Below are 19320 nucleotides of genomic sequence, written 5' to 3'. Positions count from 1 at the left end.
TCAAACATTCTTGCATTTATCTTCATAGTCATCCTTTGAAGTCCCAGTATTATCCCTGTTTTGCAGATGAGAAAATTATTTCCCTTTGTGTTATTTCCAGGTTTGGAAATTCACATATGTTTTGAGACCTAGCCCATGTAAGGTCAAGAGTCTTCAAAAGTTAAAATTAATAATAAAGGAATCCTTTGAAGGAAAACATAAAGTAAAAGGCAGTATCCACTGGGACTAAATTGCAGCCTGAGTAGTATCTGCAGAAGGGGAGAAGGGGACTTGTATAGTGATCCTTTCTTGGAATCCAAACATGGCTGCAGACCCTGCCTATTGCAGGAAGGCTCCCCGGATGCTACACCTGCGTGAGACAAAGGGGTGATGTCTTAGGAAGGTACAGCAGCAACTCAGTAGGTGCTTATTTAAGCATCCATATGGTATTGAAATTCTCACAATTATTTTCCCCCCACTAAGTCTGCAGAAGGAAATGAAAGAGATTTCTATAATCTATCCTCTTAGAATTAGTCTGTGGCTAAGGACTCTCCCTAGCCAGGGGCCTAGAAATGTGTCAGTCAGTAGGGATGGTTCAAAAATACCTTCCAGAAAGATATGCTGACTCATTAAGATTGCTGTGTTCTTGCAGGGACAACAGTGATGGTAAAGAAAAACAGCATGAAGGAATTCTCTGATTCTACAGTACATGACTGTATGATGTGGGGACAGCCAAGACTGATGAGCAATGTCAGCTTCACCACCAGGTAAAAGCCTCAGAGAACCGTGGTTCCCTGTGGATTTCTGAGAATCAGTGGGCAAGAAAAATGTGACGTAAATGAGAATGTTAGCTTTATCAGCCCTTATAGTGACCAGTGGAATTATTCTTCACCAACATGAATTCATCTCAGCTTCTCCCAATGTCAGTAAGCTAAACAAACAGACCTCCTTGCAACATGGCTCAAAATACTTTATACCTGTGATAACCAAAGGTCATGTACCCAGTTTTCTCTCAGATCACCTTTCAGGGACTCTACACATATAGGTTGGGATGAAATTTCAGTTATTCCCAATTTCTATTATTTTTTTTTTAATTTTTTATTCTTATGTTAATCCCCATACATTACATCATTAGTTTTAGATGAAGTGTTCCATGATTCATTGTTTGTGCAAAACACCCAGTGCTCCATGCAGAATGTGCCCTCCTCAATACCCACCACCAGGCTAACCCATCCTCCACCCCCCTCCCCTCTAGAACCCTGTTTGTTTTTCAGAGTCCATCGTCTCTCATGGTTCGTCTCCCCCTCCGATTTCCCCCGCTTCATTCTTCCCCTCCCACTACCTTCTTCTTCTTCTTCTTCTTCTTCTTCTTTTTTTTTTTTCTCAACATATATTACATTATTTGTTTCAGAGGTACAGATCTGAGATTCAACAGTCTTGCACAATTCACAGCGCTTACCAGAGCACATACCCTCCCCAGTGCCTATCACCCAGTCACCCCATCCCTCCCACCCCACCCCCCACTCCAACAACCCTCAGTTTGATTCCTGCGATTAAGAATTCCTCATATCAGTGAGATCATATGATACATGTTTATCTCTTTTTGACTTATTTCACTCAACATAATACCCTCCAGTTCCATCCACGTTGTTGCAAATGGCAAGATCTCATTCCTTTTGATGGCTGCATAATATTCCATTGTATATATATACCACCTCTTCTTTATCCAGTCATCTGTCGATGGACATCTTGGCTCTTTCCACAGTTTGGCTATTGTGGACATTGCTGCTATAAACATCGGGGTGCACGTACCCCTTCGGATCCCTACTTTTGTATCTTTGGGGTAAATACCCAGTAGTGCAATTGCTGGATCATAGGGTAGCTCTATTTTCAACTTTTTGAGGAACCTCCATACAGTTTTCCAGAGTGGCTGCACCAGCTTGCATTCCCAGTGTAAGAGGGTTCCCCTTTCTCCGCATCCCCGCCAACATCTGTCATTTCCTGACTTCTTAATTTTAGCCATTCTGACTGGTGTGAGGTGGTATCTCATTGAGGTTTTGATTTGGATTTCCCTGATGCTGAGCGATATTGAGCACTTTTTCATGTGTCTGTTGGCCATTTGGATGTCTTTTTTGGAAAAATGTCTGTTCATGTCTTCTGCCCATTTCTTGATTGGATTCTTTGTTCTTTGGGTGTTGAGTTTGATGAGTTCTTTATAGATTTTGGATACTAGCCCTTTATCTGATATGTCATTTGCAAATATCTTCTCCCATTCTGTCGGTTGTCTTTTGGTTTTGTTGACTGTTTCCTTTGCTTTGCAAAAGCTTTTTATCTTGATGAAGTCCCAATAGTTCATTTTTGCCCTTGCTTCCCTTGCCTTTGGCGATGTTTCTAGGAAGAAGTTGCTTCGGCTGAGGTCAAAGAGGTTGCTGCCTGTGTTCTCCTTTAGGATTTTGATGGACTCCTGTCTCACATTGTGGTCTTTCAACCATTTTGAGTCTATTTTTGTGTGTGGTGTAAGGAAATGGTCCAGTTTCATTCTTCTGCATGTGGCTATCCAATTTTCCCAACACCATTTGTTGAAGAGACTGTCTTTTTTCCATTGGACATTCTTTCCTGCTTTGTCAAAGATGAGTTGACCATAGAGTTGAGGGTCCATTTCTGGGCTCTCTATTCTGTTCCACTGATCTATTTGTCTGTTTTTGTGCCAGTACCATGCCGTCTTGATGATGACAGCTTTGTAATAGAGCTTGAAGTCCGGAATTGTGATGCCGCCAGCTTTGCTTTTCTTTTTCAATATTCCTCTGGCTATGCGGGGTCTTTTCTGGTTCCATACAAATTTTAGGATTATTGGTTCCATTTCTTTGAAAAAAGTGGATGGTATTTTGATGGGGATTGCATTGAATGTGTAGATTGCTCTAGGTAGCATTGACATCTTCACAATATTTGTTCTTCCAATCCATGAGCATGGAACATTTTTCCATTTCTTTGTGTCTTCCTCAATTTCTTTCATGAGTATTTTATAGTTTTCTGAGTATAGATCCTTTGCCTCTTTGGTTAGATTTATTCCTAGGTATCTTATGGTTTTGGGTGCAATTGTAAATGGGATGGACTCCTTAATTTCTCTTTCTTCTGTCTTGCTGTTGGTGTATAGGAAAGCCACTGACTTCTGTGCATTGATTTTATATCCTGCCACTTTACTGAATTCCTGTATGAGTTCTAGCAGTTTTGGGGTGGAGTCTTTTGGGTTTTCCACATAAAGTATCATATCATCTGCAAAGAGTGAGAGTTTGACTTCTTCTTTTCCAATTTGGATGCCTTTGATTTCTTTTTGTTGTCTGATTGCTGTGGCTAGGACTTCCAATACTATGTTGAATAGCAGTGGTGATAGTGGACATCCCTGCCGCGTTCCTGACCTTAGGGGGAAAGCTCTCAGTTTTTCCCCATTGAGAATAATATTTGCTGTAGGTTTTTCATAAATGGCTTTTATGATATTGAGGTATGTACCCTCTATCCCTATACTCTGAAGAGTTTTGATCAAGAAAGGATGCTGTACTTTGTCAAAAGCTTTTTCTGCATCTATTGAGAGGATCATATGATTCTTGTTCTTTCTTTTGTTAATGTATTGTATCACATTGATTGATTTGCGGATGTTGAACCAACCTTGCAGCCCAGGGACAAATCCCACTTGGTCATGGTGAATAATCCTTTTAATATACTGTTGGATCCTATTGGCTAGTATTTTGGTGAGAATTTTTGCATCCATGTTCATCAGGGATATTGGTCTGTAATTCTCCTTTTTGTTGGGGTCTTTGTCTGGTTTTGGGATCAAGGTAATGCTGGCCTCATAAAATGAGTTTGGAAGTTTTCCTTCCGTTTCTATTTTTTGGAACAGTTTCAGAAGAATAGGTATTAATTCTTCTTGAAAGGTTTGGTAAAATTCCCCTGGGAAGCCATCTGGCCCTGGGCTTTTGTTTTTTGGGAGATTTTTGATGACTGCTTCAATTTCCTTAGTGGTTATAGGTCTGTTCAGGTTTTCTATTTCATCCTGGTTCAGTTTTGGTAGTTGATACATCTCTAGGAATGCATCCATCTCTTCCAGGTTATCTAATTTGCTGGCATAGAGTTGCTCATAATATGTTCTTATAATTGTTTGTATTTCTTTGGTGTTGGTTGTGATCTCTCCTCTTTCATTCATGATTTTGTTGATTTGGGTCATTTCTCTTCTCTTTTTGATAAGTCTGGCCAGGGGTTTATCAATCTTGTTAATTCTTTCAAAGAACCAGCTCCTAGTTTCGTTGATCTGTTCTACTGTTCTTTTAGTTTCTATTTCATTGATTTCTGCTCTGATCTTTATGATTTCTCTTCTCCTGCTGGGTTTAGGCTTTATTTGCTGTTCTTTCTCTAGCTCCTTTAGGTGTAGGGTTAGGTTGTGTACTTGAGACCTTTCTTGTTTCTTGAGAAAGGCTTGTATTGCTATATACTTTCCTCTCAGGACTGCCTTTGCTGCATCCCAAAGATTTTGAACAGTTGTGTTTTCATTTTCATTGGTTTCCATGTATTTTTTTAATTCTTCTTTAATTTCCTGGTTGACCCATTCATTCTTCAGTAGGATGCTCCTTAGCCTCCATGTATTTGAGTTCTTTCCGACTTTCCTCTTGTGATTGAGTTCTAGTTTCAAAGCATTGTGGTCTGAAAATAGGCAGGGAATGATCCCAATCTTTTGGTACCGGTTGACACCTGATTTATGACCTAGGATGTGATCTATTCTGGAGAATGTTCCATGGGCACTAGAGAAGAATGTGTATTCCGTTGCTTTGGGGTGGAATGTTCTGAATATGTCTGTGAAGTCCATTTGGTCCAGTGTGTCATTTAAAGTCTTTATTTCCTTGTTGATCTTTTGCTTAGATGATCTGTCCATTTCAGTGAGGGGGATGTTAAAGTCCCCCACTATTATTGTATTGTTGTCGATGTGTTTCTTTGCTTTTGTTATTAATTGCCTTATATAATTGGCTGCTCCCATGTTAGGGGCATAGATATTTACAATTGTTAGATCTTCTTGTTGGATAGATCTTTTAAGTATGATATAGTGTCCTTCCTCATCTCTTATTACAGTCTTTGGTTTAAAATCTACTTTGTCTGATATAAGGATTGCCACCCCAGCTTTCTTTTGGTGTCCATTAGCATGGTAAATGGTTTTCCACCCCCTCACTTTCAATCTGGGGGTGTCTTTGGTTCTAAAATGAGTCTCTTGTAGACAGCATATTGATGGGTCTTGTTTTTTAATCCAGTCTGTTAGCCTGTGTCTTTTGATTGGGGCATTTAGCCCATTTACATTCAGGGTAACTATAGAAAGATAGGAATTTAGTGCCATTGTATTGCCTGTAAGGTGACTGTTACCGTATATTGTCTGTGTTCCTTTCTGGTCTATGTTGCTTTTAGGCTCTCTCTTTGCTTAGAGGACCCCTTTCAAGATTTCCTGTAGGGCTGGTTTTGTGTTTGCAAATTCCTTTAGTTTTTGTTTGTCCTGGAAGCTTTTTATCTCTCCTTCAATTTTCAATGACAGCCTAGCTGGATAGAGTATTCTTGGCTGCATATTTTTCTCATTTAGTGCTCTGAATATATCCTGCCAGTCCTTTCTGGCCTGCCAGGTCTCTGTGGATAGGTCTGTTGCCAATCTAATGTTTCTACCATTGTAGGTTACATATCTCTTCTCCCGAGCTGCTTTCAGGATTTTCTCTTTGTCTATGAGACTCGTAAGTTTTACTATTAGATGTCGGGGAGTTGACCTATTTTTATTGATTTTGAGAGGGGTTCTCTGTGCTTCCTGGGTTTTCATGCCTGTTTCTTTCCCCAAATTAGGGAAGTTCTCTGCTATAATTTGCTCCATTATACCTTCTGGCCCTCTCTCTCTTTCTTCTTCTTCTGGGATCCCAATTATTCTAATGTTGTGTCGTCTTATGGTATCGCTTATCTCTCGAATTCTGCCCTCGTGATCCAGTAGTTGTTTATCTCTCTTTTTCTCAGCTTCTTTATTTTCCATCATTTCATCTTCTATATTACTGATTCTCTCTTCTGCCTCATTTATTCTAGCAGTTAGCGCCCCCATTTTTGATTGCACCTCATTAATAGCCTTTTTGATTTCTACTTGGTTGGATTTTAGCTCTTTTACTTCTCCAGAGAGGGTTTCTCTAATAACTTCCATATTTTTTTCAAGCCCAGCTAGTATCTTTAAAGTGATGATTCTGAATTCTAGATCTGACATCGTACTAATGTCCGTATTGAGTAGGTCCCTGGCAGTCGGTACTACCTCTTGTTCTTTTTGTTGAGGTGATTTTTTCCGTCTTGTCATTTTGTGCAGAGGAGAATAGATTAATGAGAGAACAAAATGCTAGCAGAGTAACCACGTCCCCAGAAAATATACTCTAAACAAATCAGAAAAGACCTGAAGCAGTGGGATAAGAAAGGGAAAGAGAGAAAAAAGAAAAAGAAAAAAAAAAGATAAAAACAAAAACAAACAAAACAGAACAACAACAACAAAAGGAAAACCAGAATGTGATCAAATATGATCTACATGGTATATAGATCAGTGCCACACACTAGATTTGGGGTGTATTTTGGTCTTTTAGGAGAAAGTGCCTCCCAAAATTTTAAAGAAAGAAAAACTTATATATGTACAAAAATAAGGGTTGATATGATGAAGGGATGGAATATGACTGTAAAAATGGAAATTATAAAAAATGTTATAAAAGGAATTGATAAGAAGTTGTTTGAAAAAAGAAAGAAGAGGATTTAAAAAAAGAAAAGAGAAGAAGAGACAAAAAAAGGGGAGAGGATGTGATCAGTCAGGGGAATAGAAAGCACCATATACTAGAGATTTAGGGTATATTTTAATCTGTTAGAAGAAACTATCTCAAAATTTTAAAGAGAGAACAACTTATATATATAAGCCAAAAATATGGGTAACTACTATGAAGGGATAGAATATGACTCTAAAAATGAAAAATAAAAAAAATTTTTTTTTAAAGGGATTGATAAGATGTTGGTTGAAAAAGGGAGAAAGAAAAATTCAAAAAGAAATAATAAGACAAAAAGACAGTTAAAAAAAATTAACTTTAAAAAGAATCATGGTAAAAAAGCTGTGAATTCTATGTGCAGTATTCCCCTAGCGCTGGAGTTCTGCCGTTCTCATTGATCGGTAAACTTGGTCTTGGCTGGCTGTTCTCGCTGATCTTCTGGGGAGGGGCCTGTTGCCGTGGTTTCCAAATGTCTCTGCCGGAGGCGGAAGTGCCCCGCCCTTGCCCCCTCCCGGCTAAGTAATCTGCTCGGGTTTGCTCTCCGGGGCTTTTGTTCCCTGCGAGCTCTCCGTACAGCTTTGGAGGCGGAGAGTGAAAATGGCTGCCTCCCAATCTCCATCCCGGAGGAGCTGAGAACTCGGGGCCCCGCTCCTCAGTGAGCCCCCAGAGAAAAGCCGACAGTCACTCCCGTCTCCCCGGTCTCCGGCCGCACTCCGTGCTCACCCGGCCTGTGACCGCGCGTTTCTCTCTCTGGCACCCGACCCCGGGTGGAGTCTCCAAACCCAGCAGATCCCCGCAGTGCGCTCCCGTGCGGCTCCTCCCAGGGAAGGAAGGTGAGTCTCCCCGGATCTGCCGCTTGTTGGGTTCCTGCTGGAGGAGCAGGGGCCCGATTGTGCCGCGGATCACGGTTTATGGCCACCCCGAGCTGAGAGCCCGCGCCTGGGCTCCGCCTCTGCAGCCGGCTTCCCTGCTCTGATACCTGGGAGCTCTGCCGCACTCAGGCACCCCCGGTCTTTCTGCGACCCCGAGGGTCCTGAGACCACACTGTCCCGGAGGGATCCACCCCCCGCTTAGCCACCAGAGTGACGTCCCTCAGCGGAGCAGACTTTTAAAAGTTCCGATTTTGTGCTCCGCGGCTCTATCACTTGCCAGAAGCAGTGGCCGGAGGCCCCTCCCCCGCCGTCTATCCTCCCGAATATCGCCTCGGATTCGCTTCTCCGTATGTCCTACCTTCCAGAAAGTGGTCGCTTTTCTGATGAGAGAGTTGTTGCTCTTCTTTTCTTCGATCTCCTGTTGAGTTTGTAGGTGTTCAGAATGGTTTGATCCCTATCCAGCTGAATTCCTGAGAGGAGACGAAATCCAGGTCTCCTACTCCTCCGCCATCTTGCTCTGCCCCTCCCCCAATTTCTATTATTAATCCATCCCCTATTTCCAACGAACTGATGATGAGATTGCTTTTGTTTTTCAATCTGCAAAACAGGATCAACAAATGCCTCCTCCCTCACTCTCTTTTTCCTGCAGTACATTAAAATCTTGATTAACCAGAATGCAGAGTTGGAGGTGGAGGGTGATCTGTTCAGTTGATTTTAAATGGAGGGTCAATCTAAAAGTTCTGTCACTTCAGAGTTTATTGTGCATAGCTTTGTAATATGTTGCCAACATTTCAGTTTAGTGCCTATACTGTACAAGGAAAATTGTTAATGATTGTGATTATCTACAGGTAAATACTGTATTACCAGCAGAGAATAGTCATTGTGCACTGACATTGTATAATGTGGGTGTGGACTAGGGTTAGGGTTAAGTTCAAATGCTGACTCTAAACTGTGTGATCTTGGGCAAGTTGCTTTACTTCTAGGTGTCTCAGTTTTGCTACATTAAATGAGTATAATAGTCATGAATACTTTGTAGGTTTTTTGTAATGACTGAATTAGATTAAGTATTTAAAGTACTTTGATTCTTGGTCAATAGTAAGTCCTCATTAGATGTTCCTTATTATAATTAGTAGTAAGTGCAGAGCCTTCAAGGAGGTAAATTTTGAAATAAATCCTTGATCTTTTTTTTTTAACAACTCATCTCTTTCTTTTAATATATGAAGAATCATGCTTCTGTGTAATTTGGGGTTCTATATAGATGAGCCTGGGTAACAGAGGCTCTATTGTACCACTCCTAGAGGTGAGGCTGGTATCGATGTCTGAGCCACCAAGGGTGCTACCTCTTTGTGTGTGCACTTTCCAGAAGGAATATAAAAGTCCTAGGAATTATAGCTTCTGCCCTTCCTTGCCTTCTATTCCAACATTTTATCAAAGCGAGATAATCTGTGGGAAAGGATTAAGAACTGTGTGGAGGAAAGTGCTATGGTATTGCAGGAATTCACATTTTGTCTTACTCTTAATGACAACAAAACAACTACTCACTATAATTGGGATTTGCATTTTTTTTTCCTTTTAAAATGGTTGGTAAGTAGGTATCTATTGAGTATCTCCATGTGCTAAGTAGGCACTCTGCTTGATGCATTTGTAGATATAGAAATGGTGTTTCAACCCCCATGCAATCTAGTTGGGTAAACAAAATGAATTCCTATAAAATAAATCAGAAGCCAAATAAAGCAGCACTCCTTCGTGTGCTACATTGATGATTCTGGCAGGAGGTCAGAGGAAGAAGCGGTCAATGAGGGATGGATGGATTGTTCCAGAAAGTTTTCTGTGACAGGTAGGATTAAAGGTAGGAGAGACTGGGCATCTCAGCTCCTTTGAAGGCTACAACACAGGCAAGGCATGGGGGAAACCTGGAGCCTTCCATGTACCAGCTACTCTGAAGAGGTGAGAACGTGTGTTTTGAATGTTGTGAAGCATAACATATCAAATTTCTCAAGAATACATTCTTGGCTATTGCTACTGTGCATGTGTGTATTTGTGTATACATTATGTTTATGTTAATGCACAATTTTTACAAAAACATAATTCACAAAAAAAAACATAATTCACATTTAAAAATTGTTTTTGAGAATATAAAGACAACATATAGGATAACACATGAGGTGCTCCAATCATGCTTATTCTTTGATTTAGTCTTTTCCCATATCTTCTCTGTGATAATAGAAGAACAGCAAGTAATACCAAAAGCCACAGAAAATATTTAAATGTAAATGTAGCCATTCAGTTTCACAGACTTTTCCCTGCTATTCTTTAGCACAGCTATAACAATGAAATAATGTATTGGATGTTTCCCATTGTCTTTAATCCCCCCATTGTCTATGATAAATAAGGAAATGGTCCAAAGCAGGCATCTAAAAGGAGGATTGATCTGGACAGCATGGTCCATCCACAGACTGGGCCTGTCAGCCCTTTATCTGGCTGGGGGTATTCCTGAATATGCTTTAAAAGCCCATAAAGAAGGTCAGAGATCATGAAAGTTAGCCATCCAGATCATCTTTAAAGATGATGCTGAAGTCATCTGTACCTCTTAATTGAAAAGCAAGATATGTTCACTTGAGCTACAGATTTTTTAAAAACTAATTAGAGTCATACTACCAGTTAGACAGTGTTGCACATTTGCATATATTTATATAAGCTATTTGTGGGTGCATTTCTGTGATATTTCATCAATGGAGTTGGTTAGCTCAGTTGATTTAAGTACAGTGTTAATGGGATCAATGACATCCTGTTCCTACTTAGTGCTATAGGATAGGGTGTATTTTTGTTTTGTTTTATTTTTATTTTTGTTTATTTGTTTTGTTTTTGCTTTTTGTTTTTTGCAGGGCAAAGATAACTCCAGTTAGCAAATTGACAAACATATGTCCTGAGTAACAACAATAAGTGGCAAAATAAACTTGATGGCTTAATAGAGACAAGTAGTCACTATCGGGGGGAAAATGTAAAATGTGTGGTATGTGCTATTTGTGATCCATTTTTGGTGGGTTAATAGTATTACATTCACATACCCAAAACAGCATAATATTATTTATAGTTTTGCTGACAAGGGCTTGGTGCTTTTAAAGATGTAATCTTCAGGCCACCAGTGGGTTTTCCAGTAAGTTCCGAAACTATTATCTTCTATTCTTAGTACTTGAAGCAATACAGACAGCCCTAACTTATACAAAAGTTATAGTCCAATATTTCTTTGCATCCCTGGGGTCTTTCTCTTCACATAGAATAAGCAATGTTATAAATAGCAGTTAGGTTCTCAGACTAACACACACAAGTCTACTTAATAGATGGTAGTTAATGTGTATTTGTTGAATAAATAAACAAACACTAGTTCTATTCACTTGAGTTCTGTGTTCTTAAATCAAGAGATCATGTAATATGAGAGAGCAAAGATGAATAGTTCCTCTTCCTTTCCCTGGTGATCCAGTTAGACTTATGCAAAATTTTATGATAAATAAAAATGCATTTCAACTGCTCTTAGAGCCCCTCTGCCCTCATTTCCAATTTCTTTATTATGGCCACCCTACTTTGGGTGAGCTTTAGAGTGTTCTACCCATTTTACTATTCTACAGTTATTTACTTCTTCAGTAAAACAGATTTTAATTAGATATTTACAAAAAGAAAAGATTTAGATACAACTAGTTTCTATTATGTTGTGACTGACCGGTAACACAATGACCATACTAAGCCATTCAGTATTTTTAAAAAGTAGGTGTTTATAAACTCAAGTATATATTGACAGATACCTAATCAAGTAAAGTAGAGGAAGCAGAAATTTCCAAGCAGTTTATGATAGATCTGGGTCAGGAGAGGAAACCATTTCCAACAGAAAGATTTGTCTTCTTTGGGCATATCGGCTCTTCTCTAGAAATCTTCCCTCTGGATCTGTTTAATTCAACTGTTACAGACTATATTGAAATCTAAATACTGTACTTTCCTCATAATTTCCCTTCCCACCATATCTTTACAAAACCTATGACTAAGATCATATGTAAATACGATATCAACTTCATCTTCATATTTGCCATGTTCTTTTAGAGACACCAGAGACCATGAATGCCATTTTTTCTCTCTTTCTTAATGCCCAAGCCAGCATTATCCCCTTAAAGTTCAAGTGTACCACAGATACCAGTCACAAGCATTGTCCCTATAGCAGGCATGAACCCTGGATCACCATCCTCTTTAGCCTTTATGCTTCAGTTTCCTCTTCTGCAAAATAGAGATAATATTAGAACCGAAGTAATTGAAACACTGTGAGATAATATTAGAACCTAAATAATCAAGATAAAACAGGTTAATTTCTTATGTAGAGCCTAACACACAGTCAAAATCGAGCAAGTGCAAAATGGTCCCTGCTGTTGTTGTTCTGCTCCCCCATCCTCCTCCGCCACTATTTCCCTGGCTCTTAGATTTTCATGCTTTCATATTCAGAGGGAGAGGTTCTGAAGTTTCAGACCTTCCAAAATTTCATTCACTGTCTACCACCCACCATCCATAGACCATCAGCTCAATGGAGCATATCATCAGGGTTTTCAGTGAAGATCTGTGGTACAGAACCTCCCACTGGTACAGTCACTTCACCATGCCCACATCTGCCTATAATTTGCTGTTCCCCCTCAGCAACACTTTTCCATGGCAATTCCAGCTCATTCTTTGGTTGTTTCTCAGTGTCTTCTAGCACAACTGATTTCATGGCAATCTTCAGTTTCTGAGCAAATTACGGTCCACCCAGAAGGACTGCCATTATATCTTCTGCCAGGCCAGAAGCTTGTTAGCTTCTTAGTATCACCATCCATAAGGACCTGGGGAAATCCATCTAACTGGGAGAAATCGTTTCTCTTCTGGCCACTCCCAGCCCTATATAATTTATTCTCAGGGATGACTCCTGAGACATCTGCCCCTATGACTGCTCACTTTCAGATACCATGCACCTTCACACACACACACACACACACACACACACACACACACACACACACGCACACACAGCTGGGAAAGAAAGCTGGACCTTCCTTTCTTTTTATTCTCAGTTCTACACACCTTATTGAATTTTGTGCCCCACATGATTCAGGCAAGAGAAACACCATCTTTTAGCCTCAGTGATGTCTGAACTCCTGCTTAGGACCAGTTTTCAGGGCTTTTCCAAGGTCAGAATATTGGGTATAAATCACCACACATGGTTCTTCTCTTACATCCTATCTGAGCTTTCTACAGAAACTGAGCTTATAACATTGTGTGAGCAGGTACTTTTCTCCCTTTCTTCCTTTCTTTCCTTTAAGCTTTTAAAATGACTTTCTCTCTGGACAAGCATAGACTTTTTTATTTGAATAAAATATAGTTCATTACTAGTAAATCAAAAATGTTATTTGATTCTTTTATTTATATATGCATATTGAGTTTGCCCTTACTGTAGGATTTCAAGTCATGTTCTAGAAACCCACATGTACTTAATACTGTACATCCAGCATTTGATTTTCCAGAGTTACCTTTCTCTAAGAGTCCAGATAGCACTCATTTTTGCAGCCTTAAAGGTTCCAGAACCTCTAAAGATGTCTTCCTGATGGCAACTTACGGTATTTGGATATGTAGGAATCCCTACCGGGGGTATGGGTTGGTCATAAACTGTAATAAACATCTTCATCGAGTCTTAATACAAAGTCCAAGGAAAACAGTAATATGGATGTATCATGTACAGATAGGTAAGGGCGTAGGGATAAAGATAGACATATATGTACACAGGTAGAAATGATTTTTTAAGCACAATGAGCCTGAGTTCCAAAAACAGATGAAAGAGTTAGGGTGCTAGTGAAGAATAAGAATTTGGAAAGAACTAGTTCTTGTCTTGTACCCAAAGGCAAAAATTGGATTTCTGAGAAGAAAAGTACCACAACACTAGCAAAGTACTATATATAGAGAGGAATAATTCATCAGGTATTTATTAAGTAAATGAATTATTCAGATTAACAAATAATATTTAATTATTTGGAATTCCATGGAAAATTCAACATAGTCCTTCCATCACTCCTGTCTTCTTTGCCCTGTCTGTTTGACTAGCTTAGAAGGCTATAATAAAGGAGGGACAAAGGCCTTTTTTAACCTCTTTGTTAGTCTGTGGACAGGTCTTAAGAAAAATGAGGTCAGATTCTCCTAGGACTTTCGGATATGGAAATTTCCATTGATTCAACTGGATGGGAAGATGAGGAAGGAATTCTCCTAATATGGAAATAAAAATTACAGTGGGACAACTGATCGTTTACTGAGTGCATGTATTTATTTGTATTTAGTAGTTAGTTTTTGCATGTTTTCATTTTTGTCATTTATAATCTCTTAAAAGGCAGGGGTGAGGCCTTGTTTGTTTAAGGTCATATATAAAAGACCAACTCAATAAAACAAGGTGAAGATTATGGGAAGCTTAGTCACTGTTTCTGTGTAAAACTCTGTTCAAGGACTAGGACGTGACTTACATAGTTTCTAGGAAAAACTGTCACACTTTACATTCTGTGTTCTTTGCTCTCTGTTTGACACTCACCATCACCCTTCTCCAGGACTCATACTTCCCAGCCACTTACTATCCCCATCGACATCTGAACATCATTTACAAAAACATAAGTTTAAAATATTTGCCCTTCCAGAGGTAGCTTTATTCTTATCAGGGATCAAATGTTTCAGCTAAGGAAATCCCCCTACCTATGGGCTTTCAGGCATCAACCACAATGGGAGGTATGTTTTTAGGAGACATTCAACGAGGGCCTTTCAGGTACATCTAAAATCATAAATCTGGGGCGCCTGGGTGGCTCAGTCGTTAAGCGTCTGCCTTCGGCTCAGGTCATGGTCCCAGGGTCCTGGGATCAAGCCCCGCATCAGGCTCCCTGCTCAGTGGGGAGTCTGCTTCTCCCTCTCCCACTCCCCCCACTTGTGTTCCTGCTCTCACTGTGTCTCTCTGTCAAATAAATAAATAAAATCTTTAAAAAAATAAAATAAAATAAAATCACAAATCAAAGCCTATTGTGTGCTATTGCATTTTAGTTTTTAGGTTGCAAGAGTGATTAAGTAGGAGGCCTCCCAGTCCCACTGGTAAGGTGGACACACCAGAAGTGGACTGTCAAAAATAAGATCTCAGCTCTGTGACTTCCATGCTATGTGATCATGAGCAAGGCTCTTTCTGAACTGTGGCTCAGATCCCTCTTCTGTAAAACAAGTGGTGCCAATCTCAGGAGGCTGATGAGAAGACTAAGTATAAGACTCTTGGCCAAGTTCCTAGCAAACAGCAAGCACTCAATAAACGTTAGCAGTTATCATGACACAGGAGGCACGACTGTCACACAAAATAATTGAGCCCATGGTCTGGAGATTCACCTCAAAGCAGCTTTCTGCTAACATTGTATTAGCAGTCTACATCTGTGTTACCACCAATAGTATGAGTAGGAAAGACAGAGGCCTTAGAGAGAAATGTCATTTCAATTTAAATCTGAGGGGTAGCAAAGCTGCCATAGTACTCACCTTCAGTAATAGGAAAGGGAGACCCAGTTCCTGTCTCCCCATGAGGCAATATGGTCTCTGTCTGGTAGGAACAATGGCCTTTTTAGCTCTTTCCCCAAGGACATGAGAATATCAGAATTCAGCCCATGTTAGTCCCATGCTGGGCTCCTAAAGACCATGGTGGGTTTGATAGTGAAAGTCAAGGACAGGACCATAATCGTCTTCAACTCAGCATCAAATATCAAGGATGTTCACCCAATAATGTTCATGCAATTATTTATAACTTTTCATCTAAACTTGCCAAGAAAAGCTTCATTCTGAGTCTCTAACAGTCCCAAAATAATTGGGAAATCTTTCTTGTCAAGAGAGGATTGAGAAAAGGCATCTTTAACAAACTCCTCTCCTCTCCACTCCAGGACTCACTTCTCTTTGTCTCCCTGCATCCTGTTCTGTTCAGCTGGTGGACGAAGGCAAACCAGGGCAGGCAAAACCTCAGGGTTGCTGGGTAGCTCCACACCTCCACAACTGTCTTCAGCACATGCGCAGCTATGAGGACAATAAAATATTGTTCATTGCTTCTACCCCACAACCAATTAGGTCAGCTGTAAATATTGGAATTGCTTGGTAAACATGCTGGAAGATTGTGCTGACTTGTTAATATAAGTGAAAATGTAATTAGATTTATAACACTTTTTTTTTCCAAACCATAATTTATGACAAAAACAGAAGAAAAAAAATTCCCTTGCAACCTGCTGAAATACCATTATTAAAATGCACATGAAAAGTCAATTATGCCAGAGGGAGGTATTTAAGAGAAGTGAGTTTCCATACCCTGGGATTACACCGTGGGGATTACATATTTCTTATTTATTTTTTTTCCCTGAGATCTTTGCTGCTGCCAAATGAAACGGAACAGATATTTTACTTATTTCACTCTGAAATATTGCTGCAGATAGTACTAAAAAGTAAACTAAATAACCTGGCTCCTTGAAAACCTTCTCTGTTCTCCCCAAAGCCCCAAGACAAGCTGAGTAGTCACTGTTCTTTTTTTATTTGCAAGACCACCTGTCTTTAAGCAATAATCACATTTGTTAAAACATGTAGAAATGAAGTATTTTTTTTTCCTCATTGTTACTCTGTTTTATGCTCTAAATGAGTGGATCATTTTACGTACTTCTGTGGAGAACCCTTGTGTAAAGACAAGAAACAACCCCTTATTTTTGTTTTGAAACCCAGAGTTTCCTCTACTCCCAGGGTCATATTGGGACGACAGCTCTACTCCCAGACAAGATGGTATCAGTGCCACCACTTGCCCTTGCTAGGTTGGACTTTCTCTGCTGCAGGAGCCTCTGTCCGTCAGGTGAGGCTGACCATGACCACTCTTCTGGAGGCTGTGATTCTAATCCCAGTTCCAGTTTTAACCCAGACAAGTTGCTGCCTCTCCGCTTTCTGGTTTCCTCATAATGAAATGTAGGTATTATTATATCTCATCTGTGTTTAAGGTACCAGTAGGGAAAAGCTAGTTAAAAAAAAAAATCATAAAGCAATTTGTAAGTGTGAGAGAAGCTGCCATTTTCAGTCTCAAACTTCCAGTAAAATGTTCAGTTTAGATAATGGAAGAAATTATTAATACATATTTTTTAGAATCACTAGTGTATACATTGTGAATAAATTACTCTTTGGGGGAAGATTCTGGTGTTGCTATATAAGAATCAATAAAGTAAATCACATATATCTATGCATATATATGTATATATATGATTTACTTTATACATTTATACTTCATACACACCTATATATACATACATTACATATATATATATGTTTACAGGAAGAGCTAGAGGAGCCTGAAATGGGGAGTAGCAAACTTAACAGAGTTTGATTCCAAGGTAACTGAGAACAATGTAAATGGTCTTCCAACATGAAAATGTTCACAATCTTTATTTCTTGACTGATGTGATTATTAGGATTAAGACCTTTATATTTGCATTTTATCACAAGTAAGAACACATTAATATTTCTAGTTCTTAAAATAATATTTTATGGAAAGCATTTTCATATTGATTAGCTAGATTTGCTTCCACTGAAATATTCTGTTAGATTTTACAGTCAGTCAAACCTTGTGTCTGTCTTTACACTCTTTGGAGGTAGATCTGAATATTCTTGAGCCTTTCTAAAGGTCCCTGGTTTTGGTTTTTGCTCACCATGTAGGTATTCAACAGCCAGGACCATGGGTAATACGTTTCCTTTTTTTCTTGCTTTACTTCTGGTTTAATCCTTGAGAAATCCTTTTTGTGGAATCAACACCAGAAACCAGTTTTAAGAGACTTAGAGATGGCTCAGAGGGAGAAGATAACTGGGAAGGATTTGTAGGGCCAGGTCAAGTATCTGCTTGGCCTATGAGCTCAGTCTTCCAGGAACAGTTCCTGGCACCCACACCCCACCCCAATTAATTGATTTCTATCTGCATCCCTTAAGCTCACCCAGGAACAAGGTCTGAGGTAGGGAAAAAAAAAATCAATGAACTCAGTGGCATAAGGCTCTAACCTCTTTATAAGGATTCTATCTGTTTTTTTTTAATAGCTAATTTGCAGGGGGAAAGGTGAACATATTAAAGAATAAAACAGGCAGAAACCATCCTGGGTGAGTTTACACTCATCTGTTTTTCAAAGGCATGGGCCTATGTCAGGTGACTGTAAATCTTAAAGGTTATTTGGCACCAGGAAGAAGAGCACAGGAGAAACATGTTTTTACAATCTGCATAAGCAGATTATCTCTGCCAACCCTGCTTATGTTACTCCATCCAGAGGGACTTTCTTGATCTACCTGCCCACTTGGAACCTTTTTCTTTCTTCAGGGCAGTGAGAGTAAAGGAACACCATTCCTAACCCATAACTCTCTCATTCTTTAGCCAGATACTCTCAGCTCCACCTCCAGATCTGTGCAGCTGCCTCCAGTTCTTTCTCCTTCCCTTACTTCTTATTTACTCTCCCTCATCTTACTGTTTCAGCCACCAAATCTCCTCGTAGTTTTTTTTTCCAAGCCAGGAACTAACAGAAGAGTAGAGAAGGGATAACACAGTAATTCCCAGGAGTATGCCTGTGTGTATGTGGGCACGGAATAAAATTTTCAGGGCATGAGAGGCCTCTTCAAACTGTATCCCAACCCCTGATCCTAATACCACCCTTGGCTGGCTTGTTTTCACACTAAGAATCACAGTGTACAAGGTGAGACATCATTGACGGGAGAGCTAGAGTTGAAAAGTGAGAAGAAATGGAGAAGTAGGAAAAGTAACAATTCTAGAACCAATTCCACTATACCAAACGGGCAAAAAATTCTAAAATTAATACTTTCCCCAAGTGCCTGATTTCTAACCTGCCTCCATTCACTGTACTCAGAAACAAACTCTAAGGTAGGCAAAAACAAAGGCAAAATGAACAATAAAACCAACGGTGAACCTAGCCAGGTCTATCGGCTGGGCTAGCGATCCTGGTGAGAGGTAAGAGAAGCAAGTGAGGAAGTTGTGAGATAGCTTTCTCTCCTGGATTCAATCAGTTGTCCCATTTTCTCTGTTTTAATCCTAAAAATATCTCGAATCTCTCTACCCTTTCCATCTCCAATTCTAATCCCAATCCAAGCCACCATCTTCTTTGGACCACCGGTGACATGGGGGTTGACCCAGTCTCCTCACATCTCCTCTTATCCCTCATTATCTACCCTTCTATTACACTTACGATGAGGTATCAAAAATGAAAATTTGACAGTATTGTTTCCCTTCAGTGGTTTGTTGGTACCTTTAAGAATGAGATCAGAATCCTTAACAATGCCCTTCATCATGTGGTCCCTGCCTCTCAGAAAACTCCTCTGGGCTCAAACAGTATTATATTTTCTCACTTCTCCAAATAGGCACCATATTCCTTTTCCTTGTGTGGGCCTGTGTGTATTCCTAGAATGTGCTTCCCTTCCCATACTTGTCTAATAAAATCTCACTGTCCTCCAAGAGTACTCCAAACCTCAACTCAAAATATCCTGGATTACGAAGACACAAAGGGTTTTGTATTTGATTCACACCCAATAAAAATCTGGCTTCTCCTTATAAGGAATGAACTCTTTTCCCTTTTTTAAATTAATTAATTAAT

At 39.6% G+C, this 19320-nt stretch overlaps 1 protein-coding gene across 1 annotated transcript in view; it reads left to right on the top strand.

Moving 5' to 3' along the window:
- Window positions 1–19320, top strand: part of KCNU1 (potassium calcium-activated channel subfamily U member 1) — a 177541-nt gene that overhangs the window by 83909 nt on the left and 74312 nt on the right. Inside the window, 1 exon segment of the mRNA XM_035003825.1 lies at window positions 717–746. Coding sequence (XP_034859716.1) covers window positions 717–746 — 30 coding nt within the window.

The sequence above is a fragment of the Mirounga leonina genome, unplaced genomic scaffold, assembly GCF_011800145.1.
Source record: "Mirounga leonina isolate KUSES-001 unplaced genomic scaffold, KU_Mleo_1.0 Mir_128, whole genome shotgun sequence".
Taxonomy (NCBI): Eukaryota; Metazoa; Chordata; class Mammalia; order Carnivora; family Phocidae; genus Mirounga; species Mirounga leonina.
Note: the sequence above shows the minus strand (reverse complement) of the source record. Positions and strands in the feature narration are given on the sequence as shown.